We start from the raw sequence: 16968 nt of genomic DNA on the forward strand, positions 1-16968 counted from the left end.
GTAATAGGTAAGCTTTATAACTTTTCATTCAATAACAAAAACAGGAAATGTCGTATTACATTCCTTATCCTCATTCAAATCCTTTGCTAAAATATTCAGTAAATAAATCAAAGCCTGACACAAATTTGTATTAAACTGCATTGGTGACAGTCAAAATATGCCCACCTGTCTCCATCCACTACATTGGCACTTGTAAAATATAAGGGTGATTCACTTCTTGGAAACATTGGGCTAGATCTTCAGCTGGTGTTACTTGTCATAACTCCAATGAAGTCAGTATTGCTATGATATTATGAAGTTCCCTGTTTAGTGTGTCTCACTGATACTCTGGTATCAAGTGTGCTTAATTTATAAGTACAAAAATAGCTGTTCTAACTGAACTTCATAAACTCAATTTGGGGATTGTAAATCAAACTAGTTAATTGAGTCATACTTTCCAAGCCTAGAATCATAGAAATGTAGGACCGGAAGGGACCTCAATAGGTCACCTAGTCCAGTCCCTTGCACTGAGGCAGGACTAAGAAGGGACCATTGTGATCATCTAGTCTGACCTCATGTGTAACACAGGCCATAGAACTTCCCCAGAATAATTCATGGAGCAGAGCTTTTAGAAACACATCCAATCTTGATTTAAAAATTGTCAGTGATGGAGAATCTGCCACGACCCTTGGTAAATTCCAATGATTAATTACTCTCACCATTAACATTTTATGCCTTATTTCCAGGCTGAATTTGTATAGCTTCAAATTCCAGCCACTGGACTGTGTTCCACCTTTCTCTGCTAGACTGAAGAGCACATTATTAAATATTTGTTTCCTATGTAGGTACTTATCGACTGTAATCAAGTCACCCCTTAACCTTTTCTAAATAGATTGAGCTTCTGGGTCTATCACTATAAGGCATGTTTTTTAATCCTGTAATCATTCTTGTGGCTCTTTCCTCTTTACCAACATCCTTTTTCAACTGTGGACAGCAGAGGTGGACACACTATTCCAGCAGCAGTCACACCAGTGCCCAATACAGAGGTAAAATAACATCTCTATCGCTACTTGAGATTCCCCCGTTCATGCAACCAAGGATTGCATCAGACCTTTTTGGTCACAGTGCCGCACTGGGAGCTCATGTTCAGCTGATTAGCCACTACAGCACCCACATCTTTTTCAGAGTCACCATTTCCTAGGATAGAGGCCCCCCATCATATAAATACGGCCTGAGTTCTTTGTTCCGAGATGTATACATTTACATTTAGCCCTTTTAAAAGGCATATTGTTTGCTTGTGCCCAGCTTACCAAAAGATCTGGATCCCTCTGTATGAGTGACCTGTCCTCCTCCTTATATGCCACTCTTCCAAATTGCATGTCATCTGCAAACTTTTATCAGTGAGGATTGTATGTTTTCTTCCAGGCCATTAATCAAAAACAATAGCATTGGGCCAAGAACCAATCCCTGCGGAACCCCACAGAGGCTTCTTTCCTTCTTATTCATCATCAATAATAAAGACGCTGCAAGGTAAATTATACCCCAAGTAACCTCTGTGAAACCCCACCATCTTCAAATTCTGCCCTCAGTGACACTTCACTTGGTTTAACTAGGTGTGACTAATTGGCACTAACCAGAAAGTAGTGAACAATTCTATTGATGATACGCAGAAAGGAGTCAAATCCAGCTTATTCGCTTCTAGCTATAATTCTTAACCTACAAACACAAGCATATGTGTAACTTTACTCATGTGGCTAGCTCCATTGACCCCCGTGAGGCCACATGTATGCATTAAGTTAAGCATGTGTGTAAGCATTTGAAGTACCAGGGCTTATGTTAGTCCCGCAGAGCTAGCAGAAGTAAAAAGCGCTTATTTTTGTCACTTATGTAGGAAGATAAGACTCTGAATAGACTTAGGGATCAGATCTGAAGAGCAGGAATGTTATGTTACATAGTCACTTGTGAGAAGAGAACCCCCGTTTTTCAACTGCTTTCCCTGCCTAGGAGCCCAAGTTGATAATAAGAGCTGGAGATATTTTTATTTATTGACCTTCCTGATAGATTTGCTTTTTCCCAAATATACTAACTAAATTTTTAAAGTAAAAACTGATAAATGGAACAGCGAGAGAAAGGATCATTACAATATTCCTGGGCTATTTTAGTAACACAAACTACAGGGAAATGATGTAGTTTGTATTCAATGCTTACGCAGAACACTACCTTATTGACTTCAGTAAGAGTTTTAACTTAGCAAAAACAAAGTAAGTGCTTTAGCAGTTGGCCATAGAAGCACAGGATGCTATGCTACTTGCACCTACAAACTGCTGAGCACCTTATAAAATCAGCGACTGTGTACAGGTGTTAAGTTCAGAAGCTCATTTTAGGAGCTATTTAGCTACCCACAATGAGAATTTAAAGACATGGTCAATGTCTTACTATGTATTGTATAGGCCTCTATTGTATTATTTTACAGGATTCAAAGATGGTAGGCTGCCCCATGCGTTGTTTTGCCCTTCCCCTTTCTCCCCCTACTACTCCTCCCATTGTATCCTGCCCACTCCACTGCCCTTTCCAATACCCTTGTCCCTCCCCTTCCTGCCACTACTATTCTATGAAAAGCTCATTGTTAGGTGGTAGCATTGTCAGAGTTCCCATCTTCTTCACCTGCTGCTGCTCTGAACAGCTCGTGGTTGGCTAGACCTCTTCAGTGTCCTGCATCATCCCACTTCTCAGCACTTTTCCTGGCCCCATCTCAACAGGCTACTTGTCGGCACTGATGTTTTTCTTTCTTAATATCGCCCAGCATATACTACCACCAAGGCAGGTCCATGGGGGCTAGTGATGGTGGGAGGGTTAATATATCCTGACCACTGGCATTTTACCAGGGTCAGGTAACGGGGAGTTAAAAATGCAGTAGCTGGACTATTCCATGCTGCTTCTATTGCTGCCAGCATTGGAGCTGCACTGTTGGTATTACCGTGCTATGAGAAAAAGCAAAATGCTAAGGAAGACACAGCCACTTACTTCCATCAGGTGCATGCAGCTACATTAGGAAAACTTGTATGCCTTTCTCTGCAACTGTCCCGGAAAAGGCTTAGAGGTTTTCCTGTTGTGGCCACCTCATACCAATGGTGTAAACGCCCTTCGGATTTGCTTCAATATTTATGGGTCAAATTAACACCACTGCAACCTGCACTGGTGCAAGCTGCAACAGCTCAGTGCGTACCTACGAAGCATTCTGTTTGGAGTGCAAAGAGTGCACCATGTCCACGGCATAGCTGTTACTGCAAGGATTACAGGTTTGTAGGTTGTTGCACCTGACCTACAATGGCCAGCACAGCTCCCTGAAGCAGATGCATAATACCTAGAATACGTAAGTGTACATTTGCAGCACTTTTGGTTGGTTCCATTGCCCCCTTTGAATGGATCTGCTCTTCACAAAGAACTGCATGTCTGTCCTAAGGGACTGAGATGACACCCTTTTACACCCTCACACTTGCAAATGCGATGGTGGAAACTTAGTAGCAACTCCTGAATTTGCTGCCACACAGACGATGGCATGAAGTATCAGGCAATATTATGCTGAGCACCATCAGCATTGAGTGTCTGTTCTCAAGGAGGGAAGTAAGGAGCTTAATTATGTTCATTCATTTATTCTATAATTATTCTAATTATGTTTGTATTTTCTTCTTTTGCTTTGTAGCTAAACTAACAGCTTCCATCTCTTGTGTTTTTCTCTAGGATCCAGAAACGGGAGTGGTCTGGGCCCAAGTTCCTCTAGGCCCTCCCCGTCCATGTGGCCAGCCAAATTCCCCTTCCCCCCTTCCCATATGTCCTGCAGTGGGGGCCTAGTGGGGCTGTATCATTGCTCTGGGTATACCATGGGTTGGTGCTGACCAGAGGATGCTAGAGCATTATGGTAAGATATATTGATTCACTTGGGGAAGACACAGTGTAGTGTTCCTGTCCAGCCCCTAACTAATGTCCCTTTTGCTATGGTCCCTTTTTCAGATGTTCTGAGGCTGTGCATGGCCTCTGAGTCCACCCCACAATGACATAAGTGCCCTGGTAGAAGGTTTATGATGTGATTGCTGTGCTGGCTAACAAGGGAGTTTGTCTTTCGGGTGGAGTTTTTATATAGGTTTTAGAAGTATTCAATACAGCTTATATATTTTATTTTACAGTAAACTTGTGGGCCTCTGATGCTGCTTTTGTAGTTGGGGTTTTAGGGTAAGGGGCTGGGTAGCGTTGAGACCAGATAAATATTGGGCCTGCATACACCTGGTAAGGGGGTATCTTGATAAGTGACAGAGCCATGCTCTGGGCAGTCAGAGCTGTCACTGAGAGGTAGGGCCGGAGCATTGTGGAATTGCACTAAGGGACCAATTGCACCATTGCAGCCACTATGCCAGCCCTTGCGGTCTACACTGGCACTACAGTGGAGCAGGGAGACACAGAGCTTATCGATGCTCAGAGGAAGAGCTGTACCTGTGATGCTGTGAATACTAGTTCCCATTGGAAGCATTTGTGTGGCTGCCAGGCATGTGACATGCCTGCTAGACGGTTGTAATGGTAGTGGGAACATCAACATTCTCGAGTGCAAGCAATTCCCTTTTGAGCTACCTCCAACCTGTCCATGTATTACATGCGGAGGGAACAGAGCACAAGTCAGAAGGAGAGGAGAAGACCTGACAGCATAGAGATAGTATGAGCAGCATTTCCACACCATTGGCAAGGAGGGACTGATAGGGACAAGCAAGCTCAGGGAAGAAACGTGGGACAGAGAAGGAATGGACGATTGAGAAAGAAGGGAGGAGAGAGGGAGACAGGAGGGAAGGGAAGGAGATGAAAAACAATGGGGCGGGGGTATGAATGATCCTTGTTCAGGGAGAATTTCCCACACTGTGGCCTTTGGAGGATGAAAAATGTTGTGTTGGGTGATATTATGATGACATTTTCAGGGAGACTATGACCTCAGAGACACATCATCTTTTACTTCTCCTCCTCTTCCTATACATGCTAGACTGCAAAGGTAAGTCAGCCAACCACCTTTCCTGCATCCATATTATTATTATTTGTAGTAGTGATTACCTTGTAGTGCCCACAAGTACAGGAGGGGTTTCAGAGAAAGCTCAAGGAAGAAGGTCCTGTGGCCCAAAGAATTTACAGTTGAGGTGATGGCCATGACAGGTAAGTGAGGAAGGAGCACATCCTGGAGAAGGGAGAGGAATGACGTGGGTAAGGAAAGCTGTTTACAGGGCTCTTTCATTTGGATACTGCATTCTTAATGGCTACACAAAAGTAACATCTGTACATTTTACTTTTCATTACACATCAGATTTTTGATGCTCAGTTTAATTACTGGCAGGTTCACAAATTACAAACCATGTGATTGAAATGTCACCTCACTAGACTGCATTATAGCCCAACTGTAGCAGCAGCAGATACAGACTAACTATATGCTATACCCATATTGACCAGCTCAGAGTGCAATAGCAGTATAGCAGTAAACCAATGCCCAGAACTAAAATGTTCCTAAGATCGTGGTGCATTGTGCAATATTAGCCCGTGGCCCACAATCCTATGGCCTGATAGTAGCTTTGCTCACATGAGTAGTCCTACAGAAGCCAAGTAGCCTACATTTTATAGTAGTAACATTTTAACCAAGATTTAATGCATGGGCTCTCAGATGCAAACTGCTTAGCAAATATTATATTGTTGGTGCCCTTTTACTGCTCTTTAATAAGGTGACCTGACATTTTTTTCCTCGCCATTTTAAGGTGTGGTTTTTCTCTGCTTTATTTTTATGTTTAAACACATCAGCAGTACCTGTCTTGGCTTCTCTTTTCTTGCTGGAGCACTGGAGTTGCACAGGGATATTGCAATAGTCTGGAACCTTAAGTCTTCTCATTCCTCTCCCACTCAATGTAGGGCTCAGAAAGCGGTAACTCAGTTTCAGTATATTGTGATATCACTATTTCCCTGCAGTTCTTCCGCCCTCCAGCAGAAATAGGGAAGTCAAGACCTTATAGCTCTCCTGGAAAAAACAAGCAGGGGGAAAATGAGTCAATCATAAAGACAGTATAACACCTACCAGTGCCATGTGGACACTCTTATTCTGGTATAAGAGTGTCCACACGAGGATTTATACCAGTGTAACTATCCTTGTTTAATTCTAGCAGTGTAACTAGTACAATTTTCCTGTGCAGACAAACCCTAAGAGTGCCCACCAGTGGGAAAGCACTGATTTAAGTAATTTAATTTGAAAACTGATTTTAGTTAAACCAGACAACTTTTGTGCAGAACCAAGACTGTAAAAACTCTACCCCTATTTAGTCTAGAAATGCCCCCACTTACATCAGGCCTTTTTGATGCCACCGCTTTTTTGATCCTTCAGTTCAAAATTTAAAATATGCAGAATGCAACAAAACCATGGAGAGAGCACCATAATCACAGAAGCTGCAACCTTTTTTCATGTGTGTGTAATGCTGACCCTCACATGGGTATTGGCAGTGAGGATCAAACCTGGGAACTCTGGAGCTAAATGCATGAGCTAAGACACACCTCTCTGTTAGCCAAGGCTAGTAATTCTCAACCAATTAACCACTGTGAGTCACATATGCAACTATGTGTGCCGCATCCAGACAATAGATATGTATAGATACCTGTATGCCCTGAGGATGGCACATGGACCGAGCTGTGTGCTGATTGGGCTGTGGGCGGAGAACCACTGGCCAAGCCTGTAGCAGGCTCGTGAATCTCTAAGGGGCCTAGCCACCACCAGAGGGGGACAGAGTACCACTTCCAGCAAACAGAGGGTTACATGTGCAATTATTTCCTCTGCATTGTTAAGGCCGTGCAGCATTTTAAGAGAATCTTGCTGTACATATTTCAGCAAGACACCACCTCCCTCATACAAATAGCTCCTGGAGCCTGAGAGCAATAGCTACCTGTCTGGGCAGGGAGAACACACACTATGATATTACAAAGGTTTTAATAAGGGTTTACTAATATTGTAGCAGATGCTACTGACCACAGAAGGGGGGAGTCCATGTATAACTTTTTAAATGATTTTTCCTGTCTCAAACTAATCAGAGGTATTAGGTTCAATAAGGCATCTTAAATATATTGCAGGCTTTTTACCATAGCAAAAATATTTTAACTCTCCTTTGACTAAGAACAAAAATCAATGGAAAGAATTTTGTTTGACCAACCCCCTGCCATCAGAAAATATCCCCGTCTTTCAGATGCCAAGTAGGATAATTACCAGGTTGGCAATAGGGAACTACAGGCCACAGTGCTAATTGCCAGGTAGACACCTTGGGCCTGCAGCTGCTTGGGTCTACCACATTTAAAGGGCCAGCCCCCAGAAAGGCACTTTAGGGAAGAGTTCCTACAGCAGGGCAGCCCTGCATTTGGGAGTAAGAAATGGTTGACAAAGACATGGCCTTGCTGGTGGGTGTCTCCCCACTGTATTTCAAGAGTATATTGAAAAATTACGTTGGTGACTAAAAGTTACAGTGAAAATTATTTTGCAGTCTTACCTATAACAAATGCTATTTTCTCTCTTATATTTATACATATGTACTCATACATACAAACACAGCATGTATGTGTATTTGCTAGATAGAATGCTGTATACTGTAGTTAGCTGTGCCACACACAAACACTTCTACGTTCTTATACTGTACCTATCATTGTAGTATCTGAGGACCTATGTACACACACTAGTTAATCTATTTATCTAGAGCCAGGTAATGCTACACAAGGAGTTGTGATTTTTATACATATATCACATTACAGTAATGTAAGCAAAGGAGAGAGTTTAAGTGCTTCAAAATACCATCTGCATGATTTCTTAGCCATTACATATTATAAGCAGAGCTGGTAGTGACCTATCGATAAAGTTGTCTGACACTTTCCCTTATAATACCATCTTTTCCACTTATAGCGTTAGCTATTTGAGTGGATTTTTTCCACGCTTCAGACTGATTTATTTTAATTTAATTTTATTTATTTGTTTTTAATTTGTTTCCAAGAATAAGACTAGGAAAAACACATTGTTTTGCCCATGTTAAAACACATCCTTATAACTGAGACACTCCTGTGCCCCCATGCTCGAGAGCAGGGATTAGGAATTTGGCAAGGGATTCACCCTGGTGTCGGATATTTGCCTAGGGATGGCATAAGGCACATCTTTCCAAGTATGTCAAGTTATAAGCTCCTGGAAAATCTCAGTTCACACATGCTCCATAGAGACTTTATTAGTGGTTGATAGCTAAATTCCCTGACAATTCCATCTGCACTGAGCATGCTACATGCAGGAGCTGCAGTGGTTGAACAAGACTTTCTCTGCACTTGCTGCTCCAGTAGTGTCAGGCCTAAGATCTGAGAACAGGGAAACTCTCTCTCCTCTGATTTCAATGTTCCCCCTGCTGGTTCAGTCAGTGTGGAGGATGAAGACTGAAATGAAGAGGGGACAAGAGCTGGACCTGCGGCTGAGATGGGGTGGAAAGAGTAGACTAAAACAAGGAATTGGTGGTGGTGGGAATGATACTGGGACCAGCTGGGCAAGGAGACTGTGGGAGCTAGGAATGGGAGGAGACTGAAATCATATGAGGAGCCAGGGGTAGGGGGAAATTGGGACTGGCAGGGCAAGGGGACATAGAGCCAGTGTGGGGGAAGACTGAGATTGCACAAAAAGTCAGGTGGGGATTAGAACAAGTTGCTTAGATGGGAAACTGGGAGATAGGGTTGGGGAAAGATTGGGACTTGGATGGGGGGTCTGGGAGCAGGGCTGGCTTTTTTGCTGCCCCAAACTCCGAAAGTAGAGCTGCCCAAGCAAAAAAAAAAAAAGGGTGGCCAGAATGCCGCCCCTGGAATTGTGCTTGCTTTGCTGGTGCCTAGAGCTGGTCCTGTCTGGGGGATTGGAAAGTGGGACAAGAAGCATGGGGAGTAGAGACTCTGACAAGGAATTGAGAGACAGGGAGAGAAAGATCCAGCAAAAGGGGTTAGGTTTGGGAGGCACAGGGATAGAAGGGTCTATGCCCACTAGAGAATACTCCTCTGAAGAAACTGAAATGGAAGCCAAGAAAACCTGCTATTAGTATCTATCAGTTGTTCCCTTAGCTCAAGTGACAGAGGTCTGTGCTGTGGATCTAAAGGTTACAACCCTGCTTATGAGTCATGAAGGGGTCAATATGAAGCCACAGCATGGCAACTTTGTTTTTTCTGTTTGCTTTTTTAAAAAGCTAGGAAATTACACATAAAAAACGACATTAAAGAACATAAGGTTGCAAAGTCAAACACTCAAAAGTTAGGAAAAGGCCAGAATTAAGGTCACCTGTGCAATGTTAATTCAGTCCCTTTGTGCATATAAATGATGAGAGTCTTAATTACATAAATACATACTCTTTTTCCACTTGAGACCTTAAGGCTGAGTTTTTACAGCTAAAATTATTGTCAATGGGAGCTGCACTTTGAACATATAAAGTGCTATTTACATATGTTTCTTTGACGCTAGGAGTCTCAAATTGGGCATCCAACATTACCTTAATTTCTCTGCACTTCCCTTCCACATCTATAAAATGGGGATAGTGCCCTATTACCAGGGTCTCATTTTCACAACACCCACACAAAAGCCCATGAAGAAATTAATAATTCTGTATTCAAAGAAGTGTTTTAATAGTGTGCTGTAAATAAGGAGTGGGACCATATACATTGGACAAGGATAAAACAAACAAACAAAAGAAGCTGCTTATGCAGTGTGAGCGCTGTTCAGTCTATGCCCCGAATTCTGGCATTTCCTAACTTTTGAGTGCTTGGCTTTGCAACCCGAGTTTGTAATTTTATATACCATGTGCATTCATCTTAAATCTTCCAGCTTCTCGGACATATACATGAATATAAAGTAATTCTAATAATTTTGAGATTAAAAGAGGCATGTATGAAGGCTAGATTATTGTAATTGTATTGGATATTAAAAGGGGATTTTAACAACATTCAACTCCTTTTGCAGAATGACATGGGAACCAAATTTACAATGTACCTTAAAAACAGCTGACTTTGAACTCTACAGACATGAGGAAGATCAGGCTGAGAAGGTTGGTTTTGTGCCCAGGAAAGTAGATTTTGGGGATATTCCAGTTCTTTGTTCAATATGTCAACAAACAATATACCCACATCAACTTTTTTATCATAAAAAAGAGCACAAAGCCCTAGCTCTACTGGGTTATCATCGTCCATGGCTTGAAACAGACACCAACAAACTTTTACTTCAGAGACAGCAATTAATTTCAAGACTGATCAAGTTGTCTAAATACACTGAAAGAGAGAAACAGAAGATTGATTGTTCACTAGAGCTACTTAAGAATAAATCAAAGGGCACCCCATATTTTAATGTTGATAATATTCTTGACAGTTCTGGATACCTCAAGAAAGTAAGCAATTCTCTAATAAAAGCATTAGCAATTTGCCAAGACAAAAATTCAACATGGCGAGGAGATATGGAAGACACATTCATTGTGCTAGATAATTATGGAAATAGGTCAGATACGTGTTTTTTGGGCTTATTTGATGGATATCATGGTGTGTTTGCTGCTGAGACAGTTTCAGCAGAGTTTCCACTTTTATTTCTTGACCAGCTGTCTCAGACTGATTCCTCTTACAAAGTCAGTGGAAAAGAGGAACAGATCCTAGATTCTTTTGTCACAGTAATCAAGGGAAATTACAGGGATCAGGAAAAGGTTTTTTCTGGTAAAACAGATAGTGATAAGAGAACCAAGCCAAACATTTATGAATGGATTCACAAAGCATATGCTAAGTCCTTTTGGAGAATGGACAGACTTTTACGACTTGGAAGGAATGAGGTTTCCAAAGTTCGCTGGAGTAGCTGCACAGCTGTTACCTGTTTAGTGGAAAGGATCAGTGATGAAAAGGAAAAGAGCATCAAGGAACAAGAGGAGACAATGCTGCTTGAAAACAACAGCAATAACTCAGCAAAGCCATCCGAAAGCAGTACTGGGATACTGCATATTGCTAACATTGGTATGTAAGTTATTGACTTATGGAATTGTTGTTTGTTGTTTTTTAGGCTGGGGGTTGGGCATTTTTTTGGGGAGGTGCTTTCCTCCCATCCCCAATTACAATGGGAAAAAAAAATCTAAGGCAAGGTTAGTGGTAAGAGGTTTTATTTGACATTCTGGAGGGTACATGATGAAACCCTGTGCAATGGATGCTAATGTCAGACAATAAGTATCAAGCTTATTCTATAAGACAGTTCATCCATATATCTGATAGTATGTTTGGCTTACAGCTGTAAATTAAGTGAACATTTAGGGTCACTGGTATAATTACAAGACTTTGAGGGATGCAGGAAAAGCGACCGGCATAAAAAAGTGGAACAAACAGTTGAGAGGAAAACTGAAGGTTTAGTGTGGGACATGCTATCATTTTAAGGCACAAAATCAGAAGTCTTCCCTTTCCCCAGGCCTTATTCATTTTAACTTTGGTGAAAACTTAAGCCAAACGTGGGTCAAACTTAAGTAGACACACATATGCAATGTCTACACTAGGGAATTTTACCCCGCTCCCACCACAACAAAACACTGGCATTAGTAGCAGCTCAGGTGCTTGGGTTTAGACAAGGGTCTGGCTGCTTCTGCTGTTTATAGTACTGGGTCAATGAAGCCAACCAAGAGTAATTGCCTCCTCTTTTATTCTGTTGTTACATGGGGAGGAGAGCTAGTGCTACCAATCTCTTGAAATGTAATGTTCAGGGGTAATTTACGCAGATTCTTTTCCCCTTTGTGAGTGTTTTAGGTGGAAGAATCTTGCTTTTACCTGGCTAGAGCTGCAATAGCCACAAGTACGTCAACTGACAATTACAATAGGGAACATTACCAATAAATTCTCACCACTGCTATCCACAGTTCAGATGCACAGCGGTAGCCTTAGTCTAGACAAGGCGCTGTTAGCTTTCACTAGTTATATCTCTGTTCATTAAATCTCCTTGGGGAATTTTTGGGGTAAAATTCACTAGTGTATACAAGGTCCTTGGGGGATTTGAAGCAAAGTATTCAACTGCTTTGCAGATGTGTCACAGGTCTCAAAACAGAACAAAAAGCAGGATCATTCCCAGTCTAAACCAGATTCTACAGTGAGAAGACAGACCCAGGATAAATAGAAACAAAAGGGTATCTTTTGGCATGGAAATCATCTCTGATCATTAAATTGAGACTTTGTAGCACTAGTGCTTTAAAATTAAGAAAATTTAAAGACATCACTCTCCATTGCACCAAACAAGTATCTGACAATGGCCAGTTAGACCAGCTTGTACAATTACGAGGAGCATTTTATGTGCTCCTATCCCACTAGTACTTGGAAACCAGCTATGAGATTAAGAATTGCACTTAATCTGGGAGAAATGGGAACTCCATTCAGCCCGATTTGTTTGGGTCATTGGTTACTGTTAGCCAGGAAAATGTTGGAACCCATCTGTCACTTTATGTAGTAGGGGAAAGCATGTATAGTTCAATGGGATGGTAACATGGTCCAAATGCAGCAATTTTGGGATGATTCCTCAGCCCCCTCATATCTAAAATGCTCTGCCCTATGTCCCACTCCCAACCCAAGCTTCACCTTAGGCTCTATTAAGCACACGGTCCAGGTCAAACACAGGTAATGAAACAGGGCTTGGAGTCATTTTGAGGTACTGTGGCCCAATCCTTTCAAAAGAATTAAAAAAAAAAAAGACCACAATCCATCATTTGATATTTTAGTCAATTAAATTGAATAAAAATGAAGTCTAACTACCCAATGAACCATTTGTTTTAAATTCATTAGATTCATATGCCATTAAAATGAAGCTTGATTCCCCTCTCCCCCATGCCAAGGGAGAGCTGGTGCATCATCTTACAAGTGTTGAGTGTTAGGTTCAATTTTAGAGTAGCAGACAAGAAAATTTGGTAACTTTCAATTTAGCCTTAAGAGACAAAACAGTTGTTTCACAAAACCACCATGTAATAATTCTCAGAAGCAACCCTTTTCTGCAATAAAGAGATATTGTGGGTCTGGACTGTGAGATTAGGAAAAATCACGCTAGAACTCACTAAATTTTAATATAATGTAGCATCTCTGCATTATATAATGATCTGCCACCAGAAGCTTATGATACTCATGTCCCCATAAGTAAGGGGCAGTCTAATATAATCAGCAAGAACTCCACTGGTTACAGGAAAGGTGTTATTAGCATAAAACCCACCCATGCAAACCACTGGGATAGAGAATAGGGGAAGAAGTATCCAATTAAGGGAACCTCATGTAACATATCACACCTAGAAATCACAATTAACAAATCATGTGCTTCTAGTGTGCCTGGGCAAACAGAACACAGAGCTCATACTGTCACCATTTACATATATTTGGTCCATGCATACATTTGCAGTCACCCAGTAATTGCTGAGGTCAGCACACTAAGGCTTTATAGGAGTTTTTTAGAAATTGTGTATGCACTGTTTCTTGATATATGAAAGGGGAACTGGAGTTTCTGAAGCATATGGTGAGCAACTGAAATGGGATGCCTGCAGATTTGTGGAGTAGGGAGGGAGAATATTGGAGATGTCAGGGTACCATCTAAACCTTTTCCATTTCCCCTACATTAATCACCCACCCAGCTCTTGGGGACATCTGTAGACTCCATGACTTAATTCTTGGTTTGGCAAACTTCCTTTGGTTCAGAGTGGGACTCAACTGCCTTCACTGGACTTGCATAAGGTTAACTGATTTGAATTTAGCAAACAATTTTGTTGATACAAAGAATAGAATCCAGCTCACTACTGGCTCTACAATGCTAACAAGAAAAAAAGTTAACAGTAAAAAAAAAAGTTATGTCCCATAAGCAAGAACGTAGGTCTCCAAATCCACAAACGGACCACTGTTGTATAAGATGCCTTTTTACACTTTTCAGAGTAGAATTGTCTCCGACACTGCCAGAGGACACACAAGACACCAAGAATATGGTTGAACTGGGCTGCAGTTTTATAAATTTAATACATCTGGAAAACTATCCGGAAATAACTCTGACAATGCAAGTTCAACTTCTTTCCATAATTTGTACCATCTGGGAAAGAGCTACTCCAAAACCTTCAACCTGATCCTAGCATGGTTGCTGGAACCCTTCTCTCCCCTTACGGGTGGGTTGAGGATGACCGTGGGACATTAGGAGCTTCAAACAATTTATCCATTCCCTTGTTTAGGGGGATGTGCTCCCCTAATCCTGCTTCCAATTCTGGTCTATAATTGGAAGCAGGACCAAATACCTGCACTAGATACCCAACAAGTTGTAACTAGATAAACACCTCCCAGCCTCACCTATCCTAACTTCTGGGTCTTCCTAGGCTGCAGCAGGAAAGGTGACAAAACTTAGCCTGCCGGGGCCAATCTAGCAACAGGGGAAAAATTCCTTCTGAGGCCCAGAAACCTGATCTTACTCTATCTCAAAATAAGAGGGAAGGAACCATTGCTGCCAGATGCAGTATGTCATTCCAGGCAGGGGAAAGAACTGAAGACCCACTGCCCTCTGGCTGTGCCACACAGTCAGTGATCTTCCACTACATTCTTCAATTCAGGAAATCCATTATGGAGTCCCTCTTCCTTAAACCCACTAAGAGGTGAGATGCCATTCTTAGAAGGACCCAAGCATTTTCTTTCCCCTGCTGGATCAAAGGTTCTCCACCTCAGGCTGCAGAGGAGCATAGTACTGTTAATCCTCAGAATAAATTAGTGCTATTGTCAAATTAGTTGATATAGCATGGAATTAGTCAATTTAATGGCCTTTCATATGAGGTTACAACAACTCATCATACAACTTCAGAGAAAATTTAAGATACCTTATTCCTGAGAACAACAACAGCAACAAGCTGGCATGTCCTAATTTGCACTTTAACATGCACACCTTGTATTGAGACTTAAGCATTTTCCATTTCAAAGATCATACCACCACAAGTCTTTTGGATCTTGCAAAAGCATGTACTTTTTAAAAAAGCAATTAACTGTAATTGAGGTGCTACTCTGTGTACAGCATGGTGACAGGAAAATTAAGCAGAATATTTTAATGTAAGTGGCAATACATAATATGCATAATCAGTTATAGCTATCCCATTGATTAGATTACAACCATCACTGCAGTATTTGATCATGGTATAAATTACAAAGGAACACCAAGTCACAAAAATTTAATTTAAGTTTCTCTTCCTTACAAGAGACATAAGTACTAAAAAAAACTACAGACTACACTGTGAAAGACTAACAAGCACATTCTGACTGGAACCAGGAGAAATGCTAAGCTGTTTATTTTCTTTCCTGTACCTTAAAATTTCTTTCTGGAACTATACAAGACTTTTAAAATGTATACATTTTAAATAGCTATTTAAGAAAGGTATTTAAGCCTTTAGGCCAACACTGTCTGCAAGCACTGAACTATGTTTCAAATTCATTATCAGCTGCTGGAATTTACACAAAATTACATTCTTAGCCTGATATTTTGAATTTCAATTACAACCCATCAAAAGTTTAGAAATACAATGCTACAGTGACATTTTAGAAAGTACAAATACTCCTTCAATCAGCAAAGATTTGAGAGACCAGTGACAAGCAGAACAGAATAAGGATGGATGTCAGCATGCAAATGTGTCCCTTTCACTTAGCTTTTGACAATACAAGATTTCACCTGTCAAAATGGCTCATTACTGTGAATAGTGTTTAGTAAAAAAAAATTCAGTTGCACTATGAAATGCAAAATGTACTTATTTTATTTTAGGTAATACACATGCAGTCCTATGCAAAAATGGAAAAAGCTACTGCCTTACCAAAGAACACAGTACTTCAAATTCAAAGGAAAGAGACCGTATACTTCAGAATGGTGGAAACATCAGCACGAATGAACCAAAAGGACTAGTTGAAGGGCTCATTAGAGCTACTCGTGGCCTTGGACATCATGGAGATCCAAAGTTGAAAAAATATGTTATTCCTGTACCACATACCATATCTGTCCCTATAGACGATTCATGTCAATTCCTTATTTTAGCCTCTAATGGGCTTTGGGAAGTTCTGGATAAAAATGAAGTGGTTATATTAACTCTAAGGATGTTCACCTCTTATTTGGAAATGTATGCCCAGCGAGAAGAGATTTCTATGCACAAATATCAGTATTCAATAGTTCCCTATGAAGACTATTTATGTAGTTCAATGGATATTAATGACTTAGAAGACAGAATCCAATTATGGTATTTTAATAAAGAAGCTTTCCTTCAGAATCAATGTGAAAGCAGTCTGAAAGAAAATAATAAAAAATCATGTTCATGTAGCAGAAGAGATTCTCAAAATGAAAACAAGATGCAGCCAGGCTCTAACAAAGAGAGTTCTGAAGAAGTGCAGCAGTTAGACAATCACATAAAACAAGCCGATACCAAAGCATGTCTGTCTAATAACCATGGAACACGTTCACAACACACAGAGATAATTCAGTCAGCCTCTGGCAGTCAAGAAGGTTCTAAAAAATTGAAACAGTTTGACGATGAAACAAAAGCATATCTGTCTAATAATCATGGATCACATTCACAAATTGCCAGCAAAGGAGAAATAAATTTGGCAACATTCTATGACAGTGCAGCAAATTACATTAGTAAACAACTGGTAAAAACTGCATTAGCAGCAGGTTCTCGAGATAATATTACTGTTTTGGTTGCACTTCTAAATGGATGTGACAAGATACCTAATTATATTCAAAATGTGTAATGTACTAGACTACCAGAGTGTGTACAATATAACCTAGATTGAGGCAAGTCAAGTTACATGCGTCTTAAAGTGTCATCCTCACCTGGTCAACCCATTTTTGGGCAAAAGTCACACGTCTTTGTAACTGTGTGAAAGCACTAACTGCTAAAATGCAATAAAGGTTTCTTGTTGAATTCATGGTAAGAACAGACACTA

The 16968-nt window shown here is 40.8% G+C and overlaps 2 protein-coding genes across 2 annotated transcripts in view; one reads left to right on the forward strand and one right to left on the reverse strand.

Moving 5' to 3' along the window:
* Positions 1-6146, reverse strand: part of KAT2B (lysine acetyltransferase 2B) — an 80948-nt gene extending 74802 nt beyond the window's left edge. The window contains exons 1-2 of the mRNA XM_073333503.2: positions 5809-6146; positions 5071-5191 (exon numbers count right to left, since the gene is read on the reverse strand). The gene's annotated coding sequence lies outside the window, so the exon portion shown is untranslated. The remainder of the gene's footprint in view (positions 1-5070; positions 5192-5808) is intronic.
* Positions 6147-9965: 3819 nt separating this feature from the next.
* On the forward strand, positions 9966-16959 carry PP2D1 (protein phosphatase 2C like domain containing 1). The gene is made up of 2 exons (XM_073333513.1): positions 9966-11025; positions 15797-16959. Exons 1-2 carry the CDS (start codon positions 9999-10001, stop codon positions 16771-16773), a joined length of 2004 nt encoding a protein of 667 aa, XP_073189614.1. The 5' UTR covers positions 9966-9998; the 3' UTR covers positions 16774-16959.
* The last annotated feature ends 9 nt before the right edge of the window (positions 16960-16968 follow it).

This window comes from Lepidochelys kempii, chromosome 2, assembly GCF_965140285.1.
Source record: "Lepidochelys kempii isolate rLepKem1 chromosome 2, rLepKem1.hap1, whole genome shotgun sequence".
In the NCBI taxonomy this organism is placed as follows: Eukaryota; Metazoa; Chordata; order Testudines; family Cheloniidae; genus Lepidochelys; species Lepidochelys kempii.